We start from the raw sequence: 18,971 nt of genomic DNA, 5'->3' as shown, positions 1-18,971 counted from the left end.
ACTGAAGAGGACAAAGTGAAGTACGCTACGCATACCTTCACAGGTTCTGCGTTAACATGGTGGAATACCTATCTAGAGCAAGTGGGACAAGATGATGCGTACGCACTACCGTGGTCAGCATTCAAGCACTTGATGAACGAGAAGTACCGTCCCAGAACCGAGGTCAATAAGCTCAAGACAGAACTTAGAGGGTTACGAACCCAAGGATTTGATATTACCACGTACAAAAGACGATTCACAGAATTGTGCCTATTGTGTCCGGGAGCATTTGAAGATGAGGAAGAGAAGATCGAAGCATTTGTGAAAGGATTACCGGAAAGAATCCAAGAAGATATAAGTTCACACGAGCCCGCCTCCATACAACAGGCATGTAGAATGGCTCACAAACTAGTGAACCAGATTGAGGAAAGAATTAAAGAACAGACGGTTGAAGAGGCCAATATGAAGCAAGTCAAAAGAAAGTGGGAGGAAAACGGTGATAAGAATCACCAATACAACAACAACAACAATTACAATAATAATCGCAACAATTATCCCAACAATCGCAACATCAATCGCAACTACAACAAACGGCCCAACAACAATAACAACAACAACAACAAAAGCAACTACAACAATCATCCCAACAACAATAACAACCGCAACAACAACAACAATCAGAAGCAGCTATGCCAAAGGTGTGAAAAGTATCACTCGGGGTTCTGCACCAAATTTTGCAATAAGTGTAAAAGAAATGGTCATAGCGCGGCGAAATGTGAGGTCTACGGACCAGGGGTTAACAGAACGAAAGGAACAAATAGTGTCGGAACGAGTAATGGCGGAGCAAGTAGTGTCAGAGCAAGTTATGCCAATGTAGTTTGTTATAAATGTGGAAAACCGGGCCACATTATTAGAAATTTCCCGAACCAGGAGAACACGAATGGACAAGGCCGCGGAAGAGTTTTCAATATTAATGCGGCAGAGGCACAGGAAGACCCGGAGCTTGTTACGGGTACGTTTCTTATTGACAATAAATCTGCTTACGTTTTATTTGATTCGGGTGCGGATAGAAGCTATATGAGTAGAGATTTTTGTGCTAAATTAAGTTGTCCATTGACGCCGTTGGATAGTAAATTTTTACTCGAATTAGCAAACGGTAAATTAATTTCAGCAGATAATATATGCCGGAATCGAGAAATTAAACTGGGTAACGAAATATTTAAGATTGATTTGATACCAGTAGAGTTAGGGAGTTTTGATGTAATAGTTGGCATGGACTGGCTGAAGAAGGTGAAAGCAGAGATCGTATGTTATAAAAATGCAATTCGCATTGTACGATAAGAAGGAAAACCTTTAATGGTGTACGGAGAAAAGGGCAACATGAAGCTACATCTTATTAGTAATTTGAAGGCACAAAAACTAATAAGAAAAAGTTGCTATGCTGTTCTAGCACACGTCGAGAAAGTACAAACTGAAGAAAAGAGCATCAATGATGTTCCCGCCGTAAAAGAATTTCCCGATGTATTTCCGAAAGAATTACCGGGATTACCCCCACATCGATCTGTTGAATTTCAAATAGATCTTGTACCAGGAGCTGCACCAATAGCTCGTGCTCCTTATAGACTCGCACCCAGTGAGATGAAAGAACTGCAAAGCCAACTGCAAGAACTATTAGAACGTGGTTTCATTCGACCAAGCACATCACCATGGGGAGCTCCTGTTTTGTTTGTCAAGAAGAAGGATGGTACATTTAGGTTGTGTATTGACTACAGAGAGTTGAACAAACTTACCATCAAAAACCGTTATCCACTGCCGAGAATTGACGACTTATTTGATCAACTACAAGGATCATCGGTTTATTCGAAGATCGATTTACGTTCTGGATATCATCAAATGCGAGTAAAGGAAGATGATATTCCAAAGACTGCTTTTAGGACGCGTTATGGTCATTACGAGTTTATGGTTATGCCGTTTGGATTGACTAACGCACCAGCTGTGTTCATGGACCTTATGAACCGAGTGTGTGGACCATACCTTGACAAGTTTGTCATTGTTTTCATTGATGACATACTTATTTACTCAAAGAATGACCAAGAACACGGTGAACATTTGAGATAGGTGTTAGAAGTATTGAGGAAGGAAGAATTGTACGCTAAGTTTTCAAAGTGTGCATTTTGGTTGGAAGAAGTTCAATACCTCGGTCACATAGTGAACAAAGAAGGTATTAAGGTGGATCCGGCAAAGATAGAAACTGTTGAAAAGTGGGAAACCCCGAAAACTCCGAAACACATACGCCAGTTTTTAGGACTAGCTGGTTACTACATAAGGTTCATCCAAGACTTTTCCAGAATAGCAAAACCCTTGACTGCATTAACGCATAAAGGGAAGAAATTTGAATGGAAGGATGAACAAGAGAAAGCGTTCCAGTTATTGAAGAAAAAGCTAACTACGGCACCTATATTGTCATTGCCTGAAGGGAATGATGATTTTGTGATTTATTGTGATGCATCAAAGCAAGGTCTCGGCTGTGTATTAATGCAACGAACGAAGGTGATTGCTTATGCGTCTAGACAATTGAAGATTCACGAACAAAATTATACGACGCATGATTTGGAATTAGGCGCGGTTGTTTTTGCATTAAAGACTTGGAGGCACTACTTATATGGGGTCAAAAGTATTATATATACCGACCACAAAAGTCTTAAACACATATTTAATCAGAAACAACTGAATATGAGGCAGCGTAGGTGGATTGAATTGTTGAATGATTACGACTTTGAGATTCGTTACCACCCGGGGAAGGCAAATGTGGTAGCCGACGCCTTGAGCAGGAAGGACAGAGAACCCATTCGAGTAAAATCTATGAATATAATGATTCACAATAACCTTACTACTCAAATAAAGGAGGCGCAACAAGGAGTTTTAAAAGAGGGAAATTTAAAGGATGAAATACCCAAAGGATCGGAGAAGCATCTTAATATTCGAAAATACGGAACTCGGTATAGGGCTGAAAGGATTTGGGTACCAAAATTTGGAGATATGAGAGAAATGGTACTTAGAGAAGCTCATAAAACCAGATACTCAATACATCCTGGAACGGGGAAGATGTACAAGGATCTCAAGAAACATTTTTGGTGGTCGGGTATGAAAGCCGATGTTGCTAAATACGTAGGAGAATGTTTGACGTGTTCTAAGGTCAAAGCTGAGCATCAGAAACCATCAGGTCTACTTCAACAACCCAAAATCCTGGAATGAAAATGGGAAAACATTACCATGGATTTCATCACTAAATTGCCAAGGACTGCAAGTGGTTTTGATACTATTTGGGTAATAGTTGATCGTCTCACCAAATCAGCACACTTCCTGCCAATAAGAGAAGATGACAAGATGGAGAAGTTAGCACGACTGTATTTGAAGGAAGTCGTCTCCATACATGGAATACCAATCTCTATTATCTCTGATAGGGATGGCAGATTTATTTCAAGATTCTGGCAGACATTACAGCAAGCATTGGGAACTCGTCTAGACATGAGTACTGCCTATCATCCAAAAACTGATGGGCAGAGCGAAAGGACGATAAAAACGCTTGAAGACATGCTACGAGCTTGTGTTATTGATTTCGGAAACAGTTGGGATCGACATCTACCGTTAGCAGAATTTTCCTACAACAACAGCTACCATTCAAGCATTGAGATGGCGCCGTTTGAAGCACTTTATGATATAAAGTGCAGGTCTCCGATTTGTTGGAGTGAAGTGGGGGATAGACAGATTACGGGTCCGGAGATAATACAAGAAACTACCAAGAAAATCATCCAAATTCAACAAAGATTAAAAACCGCCCAGAGTTGACAAAAGAGCTACACGGACAGTAAAAGAAAAGATATAGAGTTTGAAATTGGAGAAATGGTCATGCTTAAGGTTTCACCTTGTAAAGGCGTTGTTCGATTTGGTAAACGGGGGAAACTAAATCCAAGGTACATTGGACCATTCAAGATTATAGATCGTGTCGGACCAGTAGCTTACCAACTGGAGCTACCTCAACAACTCGCGGCTGTACATAACACTTTTCACGTCTCAAATTTGAAGAAATGTTTTGCTAAAGAAGATCTCACTATTCCGTTGGACGAAATCCAAATCAATGAAAAACTTCAATTCATTGAAGAACCCGTCGAAATAATGGATCGTGAGGTTAAGAGACTTAAACAAAACAAGATATCGATTGTTAAGGTTCGATGGAATGCTCGTAGAGGACCCGAGTTCACCTGGGAGCGTGAAGATCAGATGAAGAAGAAATACCCGCATTTATTTCCAGAAGATACGTCAACACCTCCAACGGCTTAAAATTTCGGGAAGAAATTTATTTAACGGGTAGGTACTGTAGTGACCCGAACTTTTCCATGTTTATATATATATTAAATGAAATTGTTATTTACATGATTAAGTGTTTCCAACATGTTAAGCAATCAAACTTGTTAAGACTTGATTAATTGAAATAGGTTTCATATAGACAATTGACCACCCAAGTTGACCGGTGATTCACGAACGTTAAAACTTGTAAAAACTATACGATGACATATATATGGTTATATATATAGTTAACATGATTTTATTATAAGTATATATCTCATTAGGTATTTTAACAATGAGTTATATACATAAAAAATGAGACTATTAATTTAAGAAACTCGAAAACGATATATATAACGATTATCGTTATAACAACGTCTTACTAGGTACATATGAATCATATTAAGATATTGATACACTTGGTTAATTATGTTAAATGATAAGTAAATATATTATTAAGTGTATTAACAATGAAATACATATGTAAAAATAAGACTACTAACTTAATGATTTCGAAACGAGACATATATGTAACGATTATCGTTGTAACGACATTTAACTGTATATATATCATACTAAGATATATTATATATCATAATATCATGATAATATAACAATTTAACATCTCATTTGTTATAATAAACAATGGGTTAACAACATTCAACAAGATCGTTAACCTAAAGGTTTCAAAACAACATTTACATGTAACGACTAACGATGACTTAACGACTCAGTTAAAATGTATATACATGTAGTGTTTTAATATGTATTCATACACTTTTGAAAGACTTCAAGACACTTATCAAAATACTTCTACTTAACAAAAATGCTTACAATTACATCCTCGTTCAGTTTCATCAACAATTCTACTCGTATGCACCCGTATTCGTACTCGTACAATACACAACTTTTAGATGTATGTACTATTGGTATATACACTCCAATGATCAGCTTTTAGCAGCTCATGTGAGTCACCTAACACATGTGGGAACCATCATTTAGCAACTAGCATGAAATATCTCATAAAATTACAAAAATATGAGTAATCATTCATGACTTATTTACATGAAAACAAAATTACATATCCTTTATATCTAATCCATACACCAACGACTAAAAACACCTACAAACACTTTCATTCTTCAATTTTCTTCATCTAATTGATCTCTCTCAAGTTATATCTTCAAGTTTTAAGTGTTCTTCATAAATTCCAAAAGTTCTAGTTTCATAAAATCAAGAATACTTCCAAGATTGCAAGTTTACTTCCAAGTTTTCTAAATCCATTCCAAGTAATCATCCAAGATCAAGAAACCTTTGTTAATTACAGTAGGTTATCTTTCTAATACAAGGTAATAATCATATTCAAACTTTAATTCAATTTCTATAACTATAACAATCTTATTTCGAGTGGAAATCTTACTTGAAATTGTTTTCGTGTCATGATTCTGCTTCAAGAACTTTCAAGCCATCCAAGGATCCTTTGAAGCTAGATCTATTTTTTTCATTTCCAGTAGGTTTATCCAAGGAACTTTAGGTAGTAATGATGTTCATAACATCATTCGATTCATACATATAAAGCTATCTTATTCGAAGGTTTAAATTTGTAATCACTAGAACATAGTTTAGTTAATTCTAAACTTGTTCGCAAATAAAAGTTAATCCTTCTAAATTGAATTTTAAAATCAAATAAACACATGTTCTATATCTATATGATATGCTAACTTAATGATTTAAAACCTGGAAACACGAAAAAACACCGTAAAACCGGATTTACGCCGTCGTAGTAACACCGCGGGCTGTTTTGGGTTAGTTAATTAAAAACTATGATAAACTTTGATTTAAAAGTTGTTATTCTGGGAAAATGATTTTTATTATGAACATGAATCTATATCCAAAAATTATGGTTAAACTCAAAGTGGAAGTATATTTTCTAAAATGGTCATCTAGACGTCGTTCTTTCGACTGAAATGACTACCTTTACAAAAACGACTTGTAACTTATTTTTCCGACTATAAACCTATACTTTTTCTGTTTAGATTCATAAAATAGAGTTCAATATGAAACCATAGCAATTTGATTCACTCAAAACGGATTTAAAATGAAGAAGTTATGGGTAAAACAAGATTGGATAATTTTTCTCATTTTAGCTACGTGAAAATTGGTAACAAATCTATTCCAACCATAACTTAATCAACTTGTATTGTATATTATTTAATCTTGAGATACCATAGACACGTATACAATATTTCGACCTATCATGTCGACACATCTATATATATTTCGGAACAACCATAGACACTCTATATGTGAATGTTGGAGTTAGCTATACAGGGTTGAGGTTGATTCCAAAATATATATAGTTTGAGTTGTGATCAATACTGAGATACGTATACACTGGGTCGTGGATTGATTCAAGATAATATTTATCGATTTATTTCTGTACATCTAACTGTGGACAACTAGTTGTAGGTTACTAACGAGGACAGCTGACTTAATAAACTTAAAACATCAAAATATATTAAAAGTGTTGTAAATATATTTTGAACATACTTTGATATATATGTATATATTGTTATAGGTTCGTGAATCAACCAGTGGCCAAGTCTTACTTCCCGACGAAGTAAAAATCTGTGAAAGTGAGTTATAGTCCCACTTTTAAAATCTAATATTTTTGGGATGAGAATACATGCAGGTTTTATAAATGATTTACAAAATAGACACAAGTACGTGAAACTACATTCTATGGTTGAATTATTGAAATCGAATATGCCCCTTTTTATTAAGTCTGGTAATCTAAGAATTAGGGAACAGACACCCTAATTGACGCGAATCCTAAAGATAGATCTATTGGGCCTAACAAACCCCATCCAAAGTACCGGATGCTTTAGTACTTCGAAATTTATATCATATCCGAAGGGTGTCCCTGAATGATGGGGATATTCTTATATATGCATCTTGTTAATGTCGGTTACCAGGTGTTCACCATATGAATGATTTTTATCTCTATGTATGGGATGTGTATTGAAATATGAAATCTTGTGGTCTATTGTTACGATTTGATATATATAGGTTAAACCTATAACCCACCAACATTTTTGTTGACGTTTAAAGCATGTTTATTCTCAGGTGAATACTAAGAGCTTCCGCTGTTGCATACTAAAATAAGGACAAGATTTTGAGTCCATGTTTGTATGATATTGTGTAAAAACTGCATTCAAGAAACTGATTTCGATGTAACATATTTGTATTGTAAACCATTATGTAATGGTCGTGTGTAAACAGGATATTTTAGATTATCATTATTTGATAATCTACGTAAAGCTTTTTAAACATTTATTTATGAAATAAAGGTTATGGTTTGTTTTAAAAATGAATGCAGTCTTTGAAAAACGTCTCATATAGAGGTCAAAACCTCGCAACGAAATCAATTAATATGGAACGTTTTTAATCAATAAGAACGGGACATTTCAGTAAGGGCATACGGTTGGATTAGTTGTCTCCCGTTTGTGTTGACAGGGGGTGCTTTTGGGATAGCTTTTGAAGTTTGGCCTAACGTTTTGGGTAGTTTAGCCCCAAACCGTGCTCGAGTGTCGTTTGGATTATAAACTATCATGGTAGTGGGTCAAACTTGTATAAAACTTAATTAATGGCCTTCGTGCCTTTTGTAAACATTTAAATGGTTGTACGCTTAAATGGAACTTGTGGAATGGTTTGCATATTTAATTGGCGCGTAAATGTGTATTATAAAAAAAAATTTATCGTATGGAATACGGGTTGGGTTGTTTCAAAGACTCACTTCCTCCACCGCATACGGCCCCCATTCTTGCGCCTAACCATTGTTTCCTCACTATCGTCTCTATGATCGGAACACACAATCCACACTAGGGTTTTTACCTACGGCTCCTCGTAGGGTTTCTTCTTTACTGTCGACCACCGCCGTCCATCTGCCGGTGGGCAAGCCTTCAACCACCCTCCCGAGATCATCATCTCAGCTGGGGTTATCACGGTAACCGGAATGGAGGTTAACGCCGCTGAATCTTAAAAAAAAAAAAAACTATTTTATCGCAATCAAGGGTGTCTTTTCTACCGAAAAATATATGCGTGATTAATTGGTGATTTCATTCAGAGACATAATGTCCCGTACTTCTGTAGTCACACGTTCGGGTATTAAAGGTTCGTCTTTCATATTCAACTATTAATTTGTTATATACGGTTCGAGTACATAATATCTCTGCACACTGTTCGCACGCACGTAGCTTTTCGCGCGCTCTTTTGGGCACCAATTTACGCGTTCTTTCGCCGCAGTTGTTCGAGCTCTTTAGTTCAGCTATTTGTGCGCTTTCCGCACAGTTGTTCACGTAGTTTTTACATGCAGTTGTTCGCAGTTTTACGCGCAACTATTCGCAATTTTACGCACAACTATTTGCGCGGGTATGTGTGAATTTGTTTTTCCGTAGAGGTGTTTAATATGATATTTGACCACAAGTCACCTAAACTCTAATTCTCACCTATAAATATAACGTAAAAACCTACATCAATGGCACATCCTCCACGACATACGACTTTCATTCTTGCGCCTAACCCTTGCTTCCTCATGATCATCTCTATGATCTGAACACACAATTTACACTAGGGTTATTACCTATAGCTCTTCGTAGGGTTTTTTCCTTTATTATCGACCATCGCCATCCATCGCCGGTGTACAAGCCTTTAATCATCATCTCAAGATCATCATATTGGCTCGAGTTATATACAAATTACCTTTCCGAAAAATTCAATCGAATATAAATATTGATTTTGATGTATATACAAATAAATCTTAACAATAAGTCACCGTAAAAGGAGTGGATTTATTAATTTTTAAAAGTGGAATATCAATTCCCATTGGAAAAATCGTTTATGAAATATAATAAAGTCAATAAACCATTTGTAATTAGACCATATCCGCCCCTGATTTACGGTTATAGGTGCAAAATTAAGTCTGTTAACTCCGTTAGCATCGCCATCTTTGGCTCTCGTTTGGCACGTGATCTCTGCAACATTATGTCATCATCACCTTCATCCCCCCCACCCACGCCCCCACTATATATACGTACACGTATATATACACACAATTATATCTCCTTTCTTTTTCTTTCACATTCGTTTAATTCATTCATTGATTTCACATAGTTTTCTCCACCCCTTGATCTGCTCTCACACACGGTGCGTTTCCAATTCTTCCAATTCTATAACATATTCCGATTATCACGTAATCGATTCGCTATTAATACGATCAATTTTATACTCGGATTGATAATTTGTCCCCAATTTTGCCTGATTAGTTTTCATCCTAATGCGTTGATACAGATCCTTATTTTATATTTTAACTTGCGTTATGGATTATGGATTAACTTCCCGATTTTGTGATCGTTAGGTTTTAATTTCCAGAATTCAATTGATTATTGATGATCGTATATGTTCCTATTAGTTTAGTTGACCACAATAAGACCTAAATTGAAACCCTAAAATGTTATGTTATTTTTATGTGCTAAAATTTTAATCGATAAAAAAAAGAAAAATATTGATTTTGATAAATTGTTGATACACTTGTTTTGCTATTGAAGTCTGTATACAGTTGAGCAAAATGTCATCTCCAAGCAAAAGGAGGGAAATGGATGTTATGAAGCTGTAAGCATCATCTTTTGCTAAAATTATAATGTAACAGATTATAATTATAAATTATAATATAAAGGGAAGTTAGTTGCTATGTATTTCTTTTGGATCGAGTAATATGTTATATTATTATTGCAGGATGATGAGTGACTATGTTGTGGAGCCGATAAACGATGGGATTAATGAACTTAATGTCGAATTCCACGGTCCAAAAGAAAGTAAGAATCTGTTTTTCCAACTGAATTGTGGTTGTTGCAGTAGAAAGTTATTCGAATTATGGAAGCTTGAATAGTGATGAGTAGTGAAATTTGCAAATGTGTATCATTAGGTTGTAGAATATGTAGTGTTTTACATATTTTGGATATACTCGTTGTTGCAGGTCCATATGAAGGCGGTGTTTGGAAAGTTCGTGTGGAGCTTCCAGATGCTTATCCATACAAATCTCCTTCAATAGGGTTTTTAAACAGGATCTTTCACCCAAATGTTGATGAGTTGTGAGTTTACTTTTAATCCGTTGTTAATGTAATGACTAAGAATATAACGTTACCTCTTTGAAAGTGCTTATTGTTGTAATAGAGGGAAGATGATTATCGTTGACTGGAATTTTATTGATGATTTGCAGGTCTGGTTCTGTTTGCTTGGATGTTATCAACCAGTCATGGAGTCCAATGTTTGGTAAAAGTCACTCATCATCTAAGAATGTCATTTCATAAAATAATACTCCGTATGCATTAGTTATTAGTTTTAAATAATTGATAGCTAACATCGAATTACATTAGTTATTATCTCTATATACTAACACAGAAAGTGCCTACTACCCCTGTTGGAGTTACTGTTTCCATTGGATTCAATTGTCATTTCACATATTTTTTATTATATACTATATACTATAAGCATTATATTGAGGAAAATGATTTAGGATATTGTAAGCATTTGAATACTCTTTTCGAGACTTTTGACCTATTTAACTTCGATTTACTTTTATCTACTTTTTAAGTTATACTTGTACAACCAACTGGGGATGAATATAATCAAATTGACCTTTTTTTCTATCAAGAAACAGACAATTAATAGTAACAAGAAAATTTTAGCGTTAGTGTTATTTCCTCTAAGAAGAAAACAAAAGAAAAGAGTAATTGAAAAAGTTCTAAGGTCTTCCCTGTTCGGGTTACCCGAGAAGACGAGTGATCCGACCCTATACTTTACTGTACGCAGCCCATCAGGATTATTCTGTTTCCAACTCTTCTTTGGCCACTCCAAGATTCGAGCTTGAGACCTCTTGCAAGGATGTCAGGACCCCAATCACTTGGGCTACCTTGAGATGGTTAAAAGAAAAGAGTAACTGATGTTTTGAAACTTAATCAAAAGAAGAGTTGCACATGAGTTCTCATTGGGTTTTATGTATAACATTAAACCATACAGATTCACTTTATTCGTACGATAACTAATATATGTATAATACTGTATGTTAGAGCTCTTGATTTCCACTAATGGTATCTTTCTCATAAAGTATTTGGGTGGAAAAAGAAGACCGTACTTCCTCCTATCGCACTATAATTTACATAAATATAGAAGTTGTTGTTAATGTTATACTTGCATTTTGTAGCACCTGTAATTAATACTATGATGTGTTCTGTATAAGCTTTACCAAGATCAAAAACATTTCATGTGGTATGTTCTCTTATTTTACAGATCTCTTAAATGTATTTGAGGTTTTCCTCCCCCAGCTTTTGCTGTACCCAAATCCTTCGGACCCATTAAATGGTGATGCAGCATCACTAATGATCAAGGACAAAGACCAATATGAGAAGAAAGTCAAAGGTCCCTCATCTTCTTTTTGTATCATTTTTTTTTTTATATAATTCGTTAAATAAGTAATTTTTATTACGAGCAGTGCAAGACTTATTATCAAGCTTTAAATAATAATAGGAGATAATCACTTTCAAAATCCTGATTATTTGGTTTACATGATGCAGAATACTGTGAGCTATATGCAAAGAAAGGGAATGTTAGTGACACACTCACAGACGACAGTGAAGAAGATGTAAGCGATGATGATGATGTCAGCGATGGAAGAAGTGAATCAAGTGAAGAAGATGTTGCTGGAAATGCAGATCCATAATAAGATCATAAATTTTAATATAAGATTTGTTTTTTATCTCATCCCTTTTATTATGGGTGGTATTACATAGTTTCTTTGTAAAATCAGAATCTATTGATATGTAATGAATTATCTATCTAATGATAAGTATAAATGGGAATTTGGGAATTTTATCGTTCGTTATAAATTCTTGGGTCGCCGGTTATCGTTCATTTGCCGATATTTTATCAAATCGCTGTGTCGTTTTCATGTGGATGACAAAGTCAAAAAGATCGAGTCACACAACAACCTTTCTAATTCTTATGTTAATCGATATTTGGCGACTTTGCATATTTCTTGTAACTATTTATCGTATAAACTTCAACTGTTTGTCATTTTGCTTTTAGGGTTGAGAGTGAAAAAGATGGACAATAATTGTAGTTATGTAAAACAAGAAGGTATATTACAAAGTATAAATTTTTAATATCTTGTTGTCAACATCATGACTGATTTCATTAGCATCTTTACTGCATAAACTTGCACAAGATTCTTGTACTTAACGACCAATTCTCTCAACTATTTTCGAGTGCCGGTTTTTTGTACTATAGAGCTGTCTGTTACTAAATTTCAACATTATGAATTCCATATTCTGTTTCACTGTAATATCCGTCTCAACACGAATTAAAATCTAACTTTCATTCTGTTCATCAAGCGTCGGTTTATCCACCCTCCCCCAAATTCCAAAATTAGTGATCTTCTTGTTATCCAAAATGAAGATAATTCCCATTTGGGTCATTTTTGCATCCTTGTTCATCTTCATTCACACAACTAAATCTGTTGATTTGGATGCTATCGATTCATTGGTTACTTTCTTCGAGCATCTTTCTCAAAACTTTTCACAAACAGTCCCTGTTAACGGTTGGAATCGCGCATCTGATCCTTGCGTGAATAACTGGACAGGTATTGTATGTTATGATCAAGCGTCGATTAAGTCAATAACCTTAGAAAGTTTCAATCTTTCAGGTTTCTTTAATCCAGGAACTATATGCAATATCACATCTCTTGCCAATTCTATTGCTGTTATAAGCCTGAATAACAACAATCTTTATAGTGACAATTTTTATGATATTTCAAATTGCAAAAAACTCACTTGTATTTGAGTGGGAACCAGTTTACAGGTGAACTTCCTGATTCTATTTCACATCTAAACAATCTCAAAAAACTTGAGTTATCAAACAACCGGTTCACCGGATCTTTACCCGACTTGACCCGAATATCGGGTTTGATCGAATTCATCGCTCAAAACAATAATTTATCCGGATCCATACCCGAATTTGATTTCTCAAATTTAGAAGGCTTCAATGTCTCCAACAATGATTTATCCGGTCCTATTCCACCTGGCGGTGACCTGTTCACCGCCACCAGCTATTTCGGTAATCCTCAATTATGCGGAAACCCGTTGCCAAACAAGTGTGAAAGCTCGGGACAAAACTCGACTGCTAATGATTCAAAACACAGTGGGCCAAGTTCATCCGAAATCTTAATGTACTCAGGTTATGTTTTCATAGGTTTACTTGTGTTTTGTCTCATTATTCTTAAACTATGCAAAAAGAAAAACAAAGAAGAATTAACAAAAGAAGATGATATCACTATGACTAACCATCATTTTAAACAAGAAGATAAAGATATTTCAACAACGAATACATTCGCATCAAACGAGTTTAAAAGTGTTAATACGAGTAAATCAGACATGTTTATGGGTAATTCGGTAGAGAGTGCACCAGTTTCTTCTTCGTTGATTGTTCTTACGAGTCCAGAAGTAAACGGATTAAAATTTGAAGAGCTTTTGAAGAAACCTGCAGAGTTGTTGGGCAGAGGGAAACATGGAAGTGTTTATAAGGTGAACTGTGAAGAACAAGGGATGACACTTGCTGTTAAAAGGATTAAAGATTGGTCGTTATCATCGAATGATTTTAAGGCGAGAATGAAAAAGCTGAATCATGTGAAACATCCTAATTTGTTGTCGGTTGTTGCGTTTTATTGTAGTAAACAAGAAAAGCTTTTGATTTACGAGTATCAGCCTAACGGAAGCCTCTTCAAGCTCCTTCACGGTACCTTTTTATCCTTGTACCTGGCAAACGGGTCGGGTTGGGTCGGGTTAGGTCAAGGATCAAATGGCTTTGGTCGAAACGGGTCATGGGTAGACACGGGTTAGCTTTTAAATGGGTCGAGCGGGTTAGGTCTCATTGGGTCGAGACCCATTTTTCATCATGAATTTTTGGGTCGGGTTGGGTCGAGTCCCATGTTTAGTTTTCAGTTTCGCGTTTCGTAATTAAGTTTCACGTTTCAGTTTCACATTTTGAATTTTAGTTTCGCGTTTCAGTTTTCAATTTCGAAGTTGCATTAGACAACTTGTCACGAAATGCGCATAGCTTATAACTTCTTAAAACATAGTCAACTTCACTTGACACATAATTGAGCATATATACATCTTCGTAACTCTTGAATCTTGATATTTGAGGAAACAAGCTAAACATATTTATAAAACAATGATTTGCAGGAATGCAATTGGGTCAAACGTTTGACTGGAGCAGCAGACTAGGAGTTGCATCCACCATAGCTGAAGCATTAGCATTCATGCATCATGAACTTCATCAAGACAACATTGCTCATGGAAACCTTAAATCATCAAACATTTTGTTTAACAAGAACATGGAGCCTTGTATCAGTGAATATGGTCTAATGACTGTAGACAATTCAGACAATTCACCATTAAACAGCTTCCAATCGAATGCTGATAAAAAAGAATCTGCATTCAAAGTCGATATTCATGCGTTCGGAGTTATACTTCTTGAGCTTTTAACAGGAAAGATGCCAATGGTTCAAAACAGTGGGATGGATTTGGGTTCATGGGTTGTTTCAGTGGTTAAAGAGGAATGGACCGTTGAAGTGTTTGATCGAGCCCTGATTCGTGAAGGCGCAAGTGAAGAAAGAATGGTGAATTTATTGCAAGTGGCTATAAAATGTGTTGATAAATCACCTGAGTTGAGGCCTAGTATCAATCAAGTTGCTGTCATGATTCATAACATAAAAGAAGAAGATGAAAGATCCATAGATGTTTCTGGATCATCTCCCTTTGAAATAGGAACTAATTAATTGTGTTTCTTCAATCTTGGATTAAGATAATGTGTATTTGATTCCAAAAATTTGATGTTTTATCTGTAGAATTTATTTATAGAGTTTTTGCTATTATTGATGCAACTAGAGATATGATTGGTGGGTGGCTTTATTTGGAATTTAGTTTGCTTATCTTATCATTTACTCAGTAATATGTATCATTTCATTTACATTATTATATATAAGAAATGTTTATTTGTGTTTTATAAGATTGTTAGTATTGTAATCCTTCACTTTCTACCAAAAATCTTGGTTTGAAGTAGAAGGAAAAGAAAAGTCTTTCATGTTGTTGTTAACACTAACCAATAATGAACTAATTAGTGCTCACATTTTCTTTTAAATGCTCACTTATAATAATTGCAAAAATAAAGATTAAATATGTTTTTCTAAAGGATAACACCAGGGTTGCAAAACTCCAACAGCTCGTCGAGTACTAAGCGAGTACTAGGTTCAAAGTTCTAGCCGCATATATATTCTGTTAAAACTCGGCCACCCCCGGTCAACCCGTGGTCAACGGGGTTTACTCGGGATTACTCAGTCCAAACTCATGATTACTTAGCCAAAACTTGAGATTACTCGAAAAATCAGCAAGAATCATTCAAAGTCAATGTTGGTCAACATTTGATTCGAGTACTCCAGAGTTGTCGATCACCTCCTAAAAAGTCCCAATCAAGTACACACTCAGTAGCGATTTTTGCAACGAAACTCTCCTTTGTGGACCATTGGTCCGTCTAGAGAGTTTGCTCAAGATTGTCTTTTACATATTGTCCTTGAGACAGAACGTACTCTACGAATCAGTTAGCATTGCCGGTTATTGGTAATATTTTAACAAGACTGAATAATGTGATATTCTAAACTTATAAAGTAACTACTTTACTTTCATACATTTATAACTAATAGTTTTTTTATACAATACATTTATAATTATTTTCTTTTCAAGGCAGACCGGATTGAAATAGAATTCTCAAACCTCAACCACCAAGCTACCCCTTCGAGTTTAAGTTTTTACTATAGTCCCATGTCATAATAATCACTACCAATGTAAAATAAGTTCTAGATATATTCAACAAACTTAAGAACATAAATATGATAAAATTCTCAATTTTAAGTACAAAACAATCTGAAATCAAGACATTATATATAGAACTATTGTTTTTCTTCCAAATAACTAATGTTATATTATTCATTTTATTCTTATTAATCTTATTATCATCCACAACACAATCTCAAAAAGGCTTATTTATTACCTCATATACATAATCTCAAACATGATCCTGATCATGGATAAAGTTCACTCCATCCATCCCTAAATCCATAGACGATTTCGTTGAAACAGGAACAAAAGCATACCTCGCCGAAAAATCACGAAAATACAAATCATTATCCTCCTTACAAGCTTGACCTTCATCAAAATTAAGCGAATAACTCGCCGGATCATACTGATACCTCGATTGTTTCGTTTGTTTCGATCGTTTCTTCATAAACCTTCGAATAAATGTTTTCCACTTTGGACCAGCAACAAGCTCAGACCACTCTTTAATCTTCTTTAAATGCATTAATCCCTTACACCACCATCGATTATTTTGATCGTTGATCTTATCGTTTTCGATACTTATTTGCTGCCACCAATTTGAGGTGATTTTTGATTGCATGCATGGCATCCAGTAACAACAACGTCGGTGTGAAAAAGCGGCGGCGGAATACGGCGAGTCGTCATCGGTGTCGCAGTATACCTGAGAAATGTCGGAGATTGGGATCGGTGATGACGGCATTGATTTTGATTTGTTGATTATAAAACCCTAACCCTAATTTTGGATATGTGATAGGCTAAACAAGTTCAGTACGAGGATTTTAGTTTACACAAAAGAACTTCCACTTGTAAATATATATCCGCCAATGTGAGAATAACACGTGTCATGTTATGTAAATTTTGCGTGCCGTGAAAAATTGGAGTGGCTATAGGATGACAATCAATCAGGATCGAATTAATAATATCGATTTATTTATTTTTTATTTTTTATTTATATCTATTTGATTTTTTTTTCTATCCTTCCATAACTATATATATGTTGAATTGAATTAGACTCCATACTACGTAATTTTTTATACTTTGTACAATCAAAATTCATATTTTACGGAGTTAAAAATTATACCCCTTAATTCTTAATAATTTGTACAACCAAAAGTCACAATTATTATTAACTTATAGAATTATTATTAACTTATAGAATTAAATGTGAATAGAAGATTGCAACTGATTTGGAAAAGCAGGCAGAGGTATGTCAGCTAAGTGATGAAGATCATTTAAGATGGGTCGAGGCTAGAAAATTTTGGCTTGATAAAGAATCACAAAAACGAAGCATGCTTCGCCAAAAGCTAGATCCAAGTGGCTCTCGGATGGGATGGAGATGATAACACAAAATACTTCCATTCTTGTATCAAGCGCACGTCAAACATTAATAATATTAGGGGTCTTAATATTAATGGAATGTGGGAAGAGAGGCATGAGATTGTCAAACAAGAGGTGTTCAACTTTTACAAGAGACTATTTGAAGAGAACAACTGCAATCCACCAAATAGGCCTTGGTTCACTGGTCATATCTCGAGCAGATTGTTTGAACATGATAGATCATTGTGTATTTTTTGAAATAACGTATGTTAACTAATGAGTTGAGTAAAGATTAAAGATAGAAAAAAAAAGAGGTAGCTAAATGATTTTTTTTTTCATTGTCTTTAAAATATATTTTGTACCAATATGATTGATTATGTTTTGTCCAAGAATGATCTCATATATGTAAAAATTATGTCACGTCGTTTCGTACAAATATATATCTAATATAACATATGTAAGTTTGGCCGTTAAAAAAATATAACGTATGTAATTAAACAATACACCCCCATAAAACACTCGAAATCAGATGAACACATACAACAATTATTACTCACGATTTTTTTTAGTTTACGATTTTTTTAATTAAAGTTATTCTCAGCGAAGCGAGACCCCCGAAATTCTTGATATTTCACATTCACTGATTTAGTAGATTACTGTTTGTGTATTTATGGAAGTGAATTCCTATAGCCCTTGAATTATGTGAATTGATTTTAAAAATTAAAGTTTGGTTTTTGATTGATAGGTTTTGTATGATATAGGTGAGCATGGTATCTTGCCGGTTATCATCCTGATTGGTAATGTTATTGTTTTACCTCTAATGTGAGTATCATATACCGTACCAATATAATTAGTTTGAATTGAGTAGGATTTTGATGCTTGTACAATAAAAAAATATACTACTATACGTTTAGTACTAAAATACACAACCGAAACTCGAAAAACAATTTAAACTGGTTTTGTGTATAGGCAAACATGTATAAGGAATTTTAAACTCTTAAATGTAAGAGCTTTTCATTTATGATAGCTTTTCCTGTTTAACGATCTGAACTGAACAGATTAACACCCTAATTGATTGATATAATTGTTTAACAACACAACATTTATGCTATCTATGACAGCATAGATGTTAAACCCATCAATAATCAATAAATATATATATATACAACAAAAATCATACTTCATATCTTTTGGTATCTTTCACAAGGAATAACGTTCAATGCCCATAGCCTATGATCTTTTAAACAAGTCCACAACGTAAATGATGAAGTAGTATACATTTCATTCTCAATTATTACTATGCATTATAAATTCTTTTTAGTTTAGAACATCTTTAACTTTTTT

At 34.8% G+C, this 18,971-nt stretch overlaps 2 protein-coding genes and 1 pseudogene across 2 annotated transcripts; 2 read left to right on the top strand and 1 right to left on the bottom strand.

Moving 5' to 3' along the window:
- The first annotated feature begins 9,440 nt into the window (after positions 1-9,440).
- On the top strand, positions 9,441-12,255 carry LOC139847723 (ubiquitin-conjugating enzyme E2 5-like). The gene is made up of 7 exons (XM_071837446.1): positions 9,441-9,531; positions 9,933-9,996; positions 10,120-10,199; positions 10,361-10,475; positions 10,604-10,656; positions 11,674-11,802; positions 11,958-12,255. Exons 2-7 carry the CDS (start codon positions 9,953-9,955, stop codon positions 12,101-12,103), a joined length of 567 nt encoding a protein of 188 aa, XP_071693547.1. The 5' UTR covers positions 9,441-9,531; positions 9,933-9,952; the 3' UTR covers positions 12,104-12,255.
- A 230-nt stretch (positions 12,256-12,485) lies between these two features.
- Positions 12,486-15,217, top strand: LOC139848866 (probable leucine-rich repeat receptor-like protein kinase At1g68400; annotated as a pseudogene).
- A 1,283-nt stretch (positions 15,218-16,500) lies between these two features.
- On the bottom strand, positions 16,501-17,010 carry LOC139848865 (uncharacterized). Its single transcript, XM_071838552.1, has one exon. It carries the CDS (start codon positions 17,008-17,010, stop codon positions 16,501-16,503), a length of 510 nt encoding a protein of 169 aa, XP_071694653.1.
- Between the last annotated feature and the right edge of the window lie 1,961 nt (positions 17,011-18,971).

The sequence above is a fragment of the Rutidosis leptorrhynchoides genome, chromosome 5 (assembly GCF_046630445.1).
Source record: "Rutidosis leptorrhynchoides isolate AG116_Rl617_1_P2 chromosome 5, CSIRO_AGI_Rlap_v1, whole genome shotgun sequence".
Classification (NCBI taxonomy): domain Eukaryota; kingdom Viridiplantae; phylum Streptophyta; class Magnoliopsida; order Asterales; family Asteraceae; genus Rutidosis; species Rutidosis leptorrhynchoides.
Note: the sequence above shows the minus strand (reverse complement) of the source record. Positions and strands in the feature narration are given on the sequence as shown.